The sequence below is a fragment of the Crotalus tigris genome, unplaced genomic scaffold, assembly GCF_016545835.1.
Source record: "Crotalus tigris isolate CLP2741 ecotype Arizona unplaced genomic scaffold, ASM1654583v1 scf7180000019553.37968852642:3898890, whole genome shotgun sequence".
Taxonomy (NCBI): domain Eukaryota; kingdom Metazoa; phylum Chordata; class Lepidosauria; order Squamata; family Viperidae; genus Crotalus; species Crotalus tigris.
The window spans coordinates 284,640-294,136 of NW_024097591.1; the positions used below are offsets into that span (position 1 = coordinate 284,640).

Genomic DNA, 9,497 nt, shown 5'->3' on the forward strand with positions numbered 1-9,497 from the left:
TTTTTAAAGAAATGCTTTGCTTACACAAGCGTGGACACCCACACCCACACACACGTGTACACATATGCAGAGCTTACCTTTCTGACCTGACCACAGCCCGCCGGGTCCCCCTAAGGCACCGTCTCTTCCTTTCACTCAGAGAAGTTGGACAGAGCCTCTAAAAATACCAAGCTGAGATCAGAGCCTGGCACGGCAATGAGAACATTGGACCTCTTGGGTTTCACCCCAGGATGAGCTCACCGTTTGGCCCTGGACAGGCCGGGCAACTTTCTTGACGGGAGCAGGGCGGGCAAGGAGGAAGAGATGGGCAGGAGACCAGCCAGGGTGAAAAACAGAATTAAAGGTCTCCTCCGACTTAAAAATGGGATGGGAAGCTGTCTCTTTGCAGGCCAGCGTTTCACACCCTCGGCAGCTTTAATTGGGGTGGAGGACTTCAACTCCCCAAATCCCCCAGCTATCATGCTTTAAGATGGGTGGACTTCAACTCCCAGAATTCCTAGCCAGCAGCTCCCTTAAAAAGAGGGGTGGACTTCACATCCCAGAATTCCCCAGCTATTATGTTTTAAGATGTGTAGAATTCGGCTCCCAGAATTCCTCAGCCAGCATGCTTTAAGATGGGTGGACTTCAACTCCCAGAATTCCTCAGCCAGCATGCTTTAAGGTGGGTGGACTTCAACTCCCAGAATTCCCCAGCTATCATGCTTTAGGATGGGTGGACTTCAACTCCCAGAATTCCCCAGCTATCATGCTTTAAGCTGGGAGGACTTCAACTCCCAGAATTCCTCAGCCAGCATGCTTTAAGGTGGGTGGACTTCAACTCCCAGAATTCCTCAGCCAGCATGCTTTAAGAGGTGCAGACTTCAACTCCCAGAATTCCCCAGCTATCATGCTTTAAATTCCCAAAATTCTGGGAGTCAAAGTCCTTCCGTCTTAAAGGTGTCAAGTTTGAGAAAACTGGCTTAGATCTCCACCAGCAAGGCTGAAATATGGATGGGAATTTCTCCACCTTGATTCAGTGGGTGATAGGAAGGGGGGCTCTCAGCCCCACGTGCCTCTTTGGGCAGTTCCCAGTCCCCGTGTTTGCCAATGATGGGGGTCCAGCCACGGCAGCTGAGTGGTGGGCAGCATGGAGACAAGCCCTGGGGATCGCCAATCAGAGCGCTGGAATGGGCTTGTTAGACATAAGCACACTTATTTCTGTTGTTGTGCTTAGAGGAAGAACGGCCAGTAAAACACCTTCCACCTGCATTAAGTGTATGAAGATGTAAGCGCGTTGCCTGTCGTAAGCCGGTTTGCCTCCAAGAAACCACAATGATGCAAAAACGCAGGCCCTCCTTGCAGTGACATCACCAGGGCCTGCCCAGATTGCAAACTCGATTCAGGAAATTGTGTACAATGAGGTACAACCCCACACAGGTTGTTCCAAATCACCATGTAAAGGTAAGATATTAAGTATCTTGGCTGGTCAATTAGGGGAGCTGAAGTCCACCTATCTTAAAATACATTGGCTGGGGGATTCTGGGAATTGAAGTCCACCCACCTTAAAGCACGCTGGCTGGGGAATTCTGGGAGCTGAAGTGCACTGCCAAAGTTGAGAAATACTACTATAGACTAGGCACACTGGATCCTAACCTGGGTGGGACAGAAAGACACACATCTAATTGCGAGAAACCCAGCAGTTTTTAAATAAACTAGCTCCGTAGAAAAGAAATGCCTATGCTTTACATAGGCAAAACCTCAAGTTCAACTCCCAGAATCCCTAGGCAGAACTTTGAAAATCTCTGATCTAAATCCCGGGAGACTTTGTGGCAAGTCAGCATCAACAATGCGATACCCATTACTCAGGTGGAAAAACTGAGGCTGTGAAAACCTTGCTCGCCCGTGGATGGCACAATCCAGTGGCTTTTTGTTTTGTTTTTTAAAAAATGTTCTCAGTTCAACAGCTTTGACCCAAACTCCTTAGGTTTCTTTCTGCAAAAGCGACATATAAATCTAAAAAAAAACCCCATAACCCATAACAAAATTGCCTACCACCCTCGCATTATTCACCGTGCTGGTCTCTCCCTTGTATAACACCATCCACACAGCTACAATACCCCAATAATGTCTCACACATCCAAGCCACTTTCTTTTTCCGCATCGTTTTATTTGACAGTTGTTGCACAACTATTGAATGGCTAAAACAAAAAAACCCAGAGAAGTAAGTGGGTCTTCCCTTTCATTGCAATGTGGTTATCCGTTGGTTCAATTTCTATCTTGCCTTTGCAACCCTGCGCTTTTGAAGAAGGGGGGTGTCTTTAAACAGACCCCCCCCCACATTCTTACACCCCATTAAAATTCCTGGGCTGAATTAAAATGTAATTTAAAAAAAAAATAACCGTGTCAAAGTCATCTCCCTGGGTCCTTTTGTTTTAACCCATCCTCTTTCCTGACGCCGACCCCCTGCCTGTGAATTGACACACACAGCATACACACACACAAACACAGAGAGAGAGAGACACACACACACCCCACAGACACCCCACCTCTCGTGCCCTAAAAGCACCCACCTTTGCAAGCAAGCCTGTCTGCCATCATCGGCTTAAAAATAACTCATGAGTGGCGATCATGAGGCTCCTGTTTTTAAAGGCTGGGGCTGGGACCTAGAATGCAGAACAGATCCCTTCTCCCCCCCCCTTCCCCAAACCCTCTGAGCATCCCTCTCTCCCCCCCCCCATGTCTCCCACGCACCCGGAAAGATGATCTGTCACAACACAGACCGACAGCCACCACAATTCACCCACTCGCGCATCGCTGCCCCCTCCCCAATTGCCAATCCTGCACCCCCTCCTCACTTCTTCCCGCCAGGGTAGCTTTGTGGCTGTGGGGTGCAGCCCTCCAAGAGCCCCTCTGCATCCCCAAGCGGGGCACAGCCCCCCACTCTTCAATTCTCTTCCATCCCCCAATTTCCCCCCCTCCCTTAGTGCTTAAAACATCCAGGGAGATGCAATTCGCCTTTTGCTCTCCAATGGATCCCGCGTGGGTCAAGGGGAGGGTGGGGGGGGCACTTTCCACCCTTAGGCACCTGGCTGCGCGTTTCCCCCCCCCCTCCCGGTCCAGTTTCTCCCATGCACACAAACAACACAATTGTGTAAGCGCCAGGGTGGGCTTTTTCCTCCAAAATCGCCCCCTTTGCAAAGAGGCAAAGTGGGGAGCGGGGGGGGGTAAAGCAAGCATCTTTGTCCACCCTCACCCCCTCTCCTCTTTCCACGCAGCCCCCCCTCCTCCCCAGGTGTTTTGCACTCACCTGCATCACACCCTCCAGCCGAAATGGGGAAGCGGGCGAGCGGGTCGCCTCCTGGATGCCGGGGTCGCTGGCCAGCTACCTGTGCAGTTTTCCAAGGCGGGGATCCCGGGGTCCCCCTGCTCCCCCTCCGCCGCCACCCCCCTCCCGGCCGCCCCGTCTTGCTGTAAGGTTGTGTTTTGGTGTGTGCGCGTGTGTGTTTTTCTTTTTTCCCCTGCTCGGGGCGGGCTGGGGAAAGAAGGGCGGGGGGGGGAGAGGAGGAGGGAGCCGGGGAAGGCTGGCAGGGTGACCTCATCGTCCGCCAATCAGAAGGCGGCCCGGTTCTCCCCGGGAAGGTGACGTCAGGGGCGGCACGTGACCCGGCAGGTGGTTCCATTCATGGGGACGCAGGCGGCGCGGGGAGACCCCCTTGCAGGAAAGAAAGAAAGAAGAAAAAAAGCGGGGGGCGCCGTGCAATTTTCCAGCTTGCACCCCGAGAAGGGGGAACTGCAATGCACGCTCATTACTGCAGCCTACTTTTTTCCATTGGGATTTTTAAAATCCTATAGTATTATTATTATGATGATGATGATTATTATTGATATTGATATTAATATTAATCATCATCGCACAGTCAGCCAGATGTTCAGTCTGGATTTGGCATTTTTGTCTACCTATCGAGTCCTTCCCAAGGACCTGGGATATTATTGTTATTGTTATTAATAATAATAATAACAATAATTAATAATACTATTATTAATACAATAATTAATAATACTATTATTATAATACAATAATTAATAATACTATTATTATTATAATACAATAATTAATAATACTATTATTATTATTATAATACAATAATTAATAATACTATTATTATTATTAATTATCGCACAGTCTGCCAGATGTTCAGACTGGATTTGGCATTTTTGTCTACCTATCGAGTTCTTCCCAAGGACCTGGGACAATGATGATATTATTATTGTTATTATTATTATTATTATTACTACTATTATTATTATTAATCATCGCACAGTCAGCCAGATGTTCAGACTGGATTTGGCATTTTTGTCTACCTATTGAGTCCTTTCCAAGAACCTGGGATATATTATTATCATTAACAACAACAAAACAATATAATAACAACAATAACAATAATAATTTTAGACGGTATCGTATTTTTTTATACGCCATCCAGCATCCCCTTGGAGGAGAGGGGTGGCCGTATAAATTGCGTTAGTCAATCAAGCAATCAATCAATCCTGCCTTTTGATTGTTAATCATCAAGAAAGCGATGATTATTGATCCCACGTAATATTGAATCGATTTGATACTTCATTGGATATTAATTGGATATTTTAAGTCTGCGGTAAGATGGGTGGCCAAGACATTTTATAAATAAGTAAAGTTGATGCTGAGTTAAATATTAATGATAATCATTGAAGTTAACCATTATAAATATCTGGGATGAGTGCAAAAGAGGAACAAAGGAGCGGGATGCTTGCCCTACGTTTTTTAACCATAGTTGGGTGTCTTGATATTAATTCGATATTTAATTCAGTATTAACGTGGTATTTAATTCAATATCCATGTGGTATTTAATTCAACATTAATGATAATCCTCAAATGTAATCATTATAAATATCACTAATAGTGCAAGAGAGAAACGGACACTTGTCTTAATTTTAGTACAACAGTTGGATATCTTGATATTCATCTTTTATGACATACTCCTTATCAGCCGTAATAAATGATTATAAGAATAAGTAGGGAAAAGAATTGGGGCTGCATTTTTTCCCCCCTGGGATCTGGTTTTCCCCAACAGCAATTTCAGGCAATATTTTTGAATCTGCATGCAGAAAGCTAGTGCTTCAAGACAAAGCATTGGGCCTTTATAATAGTAGTAGTAAAGTTGGAAGGGACCTTGGAGGTCATCTAGTCCAACCCCCTGCTCAGGCAGGAAACCCTACACCATTTCGGACCAATGGCTGTCCAGTCTCTTCTTAAAACTTCTCAACTTGGCTTTCCAGGTGGCAAGGCCCTTTCCGCCATTGGGCTGGAAGGGAGTGTTCGATTCCCTCTGTGCATAAATTGGGCTTCAATTATAGTCCTCGACTTACAACAGTTCATTTAGTGACCGTTTGAAGTTACAAGTGCACTGCAAAAAGTGACTGAACACCGTTTTTCATACTTATGACCGCTGCAGCATCCCCAGGGTCACGCGATCAAAATTCAGAGGCTCGGCAACTGGCATGTACGTACGACGGTTGCAGCGTCCCTGGGTTCAGGTTCAGCCAATGGGGGAAGCCCGATTCATTTAACGACCGTGTGGCTAACTTAACAGCCGCCGTGATTGGCTTAACCGCTGTGGCAAGAAAGGTGGTGAAATGGGAGCAAAACTCACTTAACAACCGTCTCGCTTAGCGACGGAAACTTTGGGCCCCATTGCGGTCGTACGTTGAGGATTCCCTGGACTTAAAGCAGTCAAAATGTCTAAACTAAAATAGCTTGTATTCCCAGGCTGAAGTTTTTATATGTTACGGGGGGGGGGGCAGAATGGAGAAACAGGGGAAATATACAACACACACACAGAGACACACATTGTGTATTTTTTTTTTCCCTCTGCCCTCTCTGTTTTTCCTTTGTCTGGGGCTGGGAATTTTGCATCCGCTCACCCTCAGTTCAAATTTGTAATGTGACTCAACTCCAGCCACCCACAACAGGGTGAGTCTATACATTGGTCATTGGAATGGTGCGTGTGTGTCATCTTGGGCGTGTGTCGTGCACTTGTCTCTCTCTCTCACACACCCACTGCTCTCTGCCCAGCCCAGTGTGCTCCACCCTTGGCAGTGTGGAGCTGAGAATCTGGGTTAGCCAAAAGCCTCCTGGCCCTTTGCCCAGAGAGGGAGGCCATCAGCTGGGTGCTAACCCTGGCCTAATCCTGGCACAGAGGCCAAGCCGCCATTGCGAGAGAACCCATGAGCAGCAGGGAAGAAGAAGGTAGACTGCCTCAGCCCTTGGAGGCTCCACCTAGCCTCGGTTGGCTACTAGCTCTGCTCAGGGCAAAACGTAGCGCTGGGTGAACTAATTGGGTCATTCTATCCTGAAACCATCCTCACCACCACCAGCCCTCCTGCTTCCTGTGACTACAAATTCCATCGCTTAATTACGGGTTGCAAGAAGAAGTTGCTTCTCTGGTTTGACCAGGGAATGGATTTGTGACTGGCTCACACAGAGAATATCAAACCCTGATTTATTTATTTCTCCCGCCTTCTTTTTTTCTTCCTTCCTTCCTTCCTTCCTTCCTTCCTTCCTTCCTTCCTTCCTTCCTTCCTTCCTTCGTCTCTTTTCCTTCCTTCCATCCATCCATCCATTCTTCTTTATTTTTCTTTCTTTTTTCTTTCCCTTCCTCCCTCCCTCCTCTCTTTTCCTTCCACCCATCTTCCTTCCTTCTTTCCTTTCTTCCTCCCTTGTCTCTTTTCCATCCATCCATCCATTCTTTCTTCCTTCCTTCCTTCCTTCCTTTCTTTCTTCTTTTTTCTGTCTTTCCCTTCCTTCCTTCCTCCTTCCCTCATCTTCCTTCCTTCTTTTCTTCCTTCTTTCCTCTTCCTCATCTCTTTTCCATCCTTTCTTTCTTTCTTTCTTTCTTTCTTTCTTTCTTCTTTTTTCCTTCTTTTTTGTTTCCCTTCCTCCCTCCCTCATCTTCGTTTCTTCTTTTCTTCCTTCTTTTCTTTCTTCCTCATCTCTTTTCCATCCTTTCTTTCTTTTCTTATTTTTTCTTTCCTTCTTTCTTTTTTCTGTCTTTCCCTTCCTTCCTCCCTCATCTCTTTTCCTTCCTTCCTTCCTTCCTTCCTTCCTTCCTTCCTTCCTTCCTTCCTTCCTTCCTTCCTTCCTTCTGCCAAACTTTTCTCTATTTTTCCAGCCCTTCCACACCCCTTTAAAGATGGGCAAAGCAGTGCGGGACCCAGCATCCTCCATCTATCCATGCTATACCATTCTAGCCAGGGAAATTGTGCTTTTCTTCTCCCAGATTTTGGCTTGAACGTGTGTTGTGGAAGCACCCATCGTCCGGACGTCCGCTCTCCAAATGTTGTCAGCCCTCTCCACCTCTCTGTACCCCTTTTTTAAACAGATAGCCATCAGGGCTGGATTAACCAAAACACAGCTGGCTTAACTTCCTCATTTGTCAGCCCCCCCCCAAGAGGAAGGGGCACCCCCTTTCACCCACAGTGGAACCTCCTGGATATCTTCTGCCCCCCCAGATGGAAAACGTGGATCGGCCAGTTTCCAGCGCCATCAGCCTCCTTGTTCCTGACATCTTTCCGCTTTCTCTTGCAGGTGCCGGACAGAAGATACTTAAATGTGCATATTTATGCCTTGTTTTTAAGAACCGCTCTAAAATTGGCCAGGTCTCCCATCTGGAAGCTTTTCAGAAAATTCCTGTGGATGAGCGATCTCACCGATGGGATCCATCGATCTGCAACCAGTGTAATCTCATCCTTTTCACACCCAACACCCTCACCATAGCCCGCGGAAGGAGGAGACGGCTGCCCCAGTTGATGCGGGTTTTGCCTCTAATAATCCCTCGCTGCACAAAAACCCGTTGAGCCACGTGCAGGGGTGGTTGTTTACCTTGCAATGTGCAATATGCTCAAATGCCAAACAGGTTTCCGGCGCAGGTGCTGAATGTAGGGTGAACCTGCAAAATCTCCCTTTAGATGCCAGTCTTGTCTTGTTTTGAGAGTTCACCCTTCCGTATTCTTTGTCGTGGGGGCTAAAACAAGCTTGGCTGAAAGCGATTTGAAATCAAATCAAAACAAAACTTAACTCACCTTCAAGAACAACAGGTTGAATTCCCTGCATTTTGCTTTGATCCGGGTTTACATTCCTGCGAATCCTGAATGACTTTTTTAAGACAGACCCTCATCCCACATCCCACATCGTCGAAAATAAATCAAGTTTTATTTTTATTTGCCTGGGGCAGAGCAGGCTTAAGGCAGCAAAAAAAAACGAACAGCCAGAATTTAATGAGACATGCGCGATTGTGGATTGTGGGATAGAGGAGAGAAAAGTTTTCAACTTCTAGGTTATTTAGAGACGCTTGTTCGAAAGGCCCAGAATTTCACGGGGTGTTGATCTCTGGTCGGTAGGTAATTAGAAAGAGAGCCTCCAGAGTCCCCAGTAGTCTACCACGCTGGCTAGGATGCCATAGGAAGCTTGAATTGCATTCCTGGAGGCCTCAGGGTGAACTCTGGTGGGAACAAGGCAGGCCTAGGTAAAACATTTTATCCTAATCCAGGGTGTTTTTCAAAGTTAAGTCCACAAAGCACAAACAAATGAATGAAACCTTGATTTGGTTTAGTCCATGAAATGAGTGAGCACTGTGGTTACTCCGTCTCTACCCCATAGTTTCAGGGAGGAAATACACCCAGTTTCATTTTTCCTCCCTAATAAATAAGATTCAAACCTATCCTGATGAATGTAGTTAGAATATAGAATATTCTATATTGGAGGAGACCTTGGAGGTCATCTAGTCCAATCCCCTGCGCGTGCAGGAGACCCTATGCCATTCTGGACAAATTTTGTCCAATCTCTTCTTAAAAACCTCCAGCGATGGAGTATCCACAACTTCTGGAGGCAGGCAGTTCCACTGGTTAATCACCTTCACTGTCATGAAGTTTCTCCTTAGTTTCAGGTTGCTTCCTCTCCTTGATTAGTTTCCATCCATTGCTTCTTCTCCTGCCTTCAGGGGCTTTGGAGAATAGCTTGACCCCCTCCTCTTCTTTGGGGCAGCCCCTCAAATATTGGAAGACGGCTGTCAGGTCACCCCTGGTCCTTCTCTTTGTTAAATTGAAGGTCCCCAGTTCCTGCAACCGTTCTTCCTAGGTTTTCGCCTTGCTTGAAAGACCAAGCTCCCTCTGTGCACGCAAGGACAGCTTGTTGCTATGGATTGACTTTGTGTTGTTGTCACATTTTCAGGCTCTCAAAGGCACACAATGCCAAGCTCTCCATTAAAACAACGGCACTTTTTTTTTCATTTAGCATCTTCGAGATACCCGCGCGGGCATCTTTATCCACAGATGGTTCTTGGGCACTGGGTAACAAAGCTGCTTGAACGTTGCCTACGGCGTGCCGTGCGTTTGTGCCGAACTCCCTGGTGGATTCATCCCCAGCTGGCCTATCTCTGCATACATATAAACCCCCCCCCTTCAGCTTCTTTGCCCCCCAAGGG

At 46.8% G+C, this 9,497-nt stretch overlaps 1 protein-coding gene across 1 annotated transcript in view; it reads left to right on the plus strand.

Annotated features, from left to right (window-relative positions):
- SPINDOC (spindlin interactor and repressor of chromatin binding) overlaps positions 1 to 8,865 on the plus strand; it is a 34,130-nt gene extending 25,265 nt beyond the window's left edge. The window contains exon 9 of the mRNA XM_039363384.1: positions 7,604 to 8,865. Coding sequence (XP_039219318.1) covers positions 7,604 to 7,872 — 269 coding nt within the window. The 3' untranslated portion in view covers positions 7,873 to 8,865. The remainder of the gene's footprint in view (positions 1 to 7,603) is intronic.
- The last annotated feature ends 632 nt before the right edge of the window (positions 8,866 to 9,497 follow it).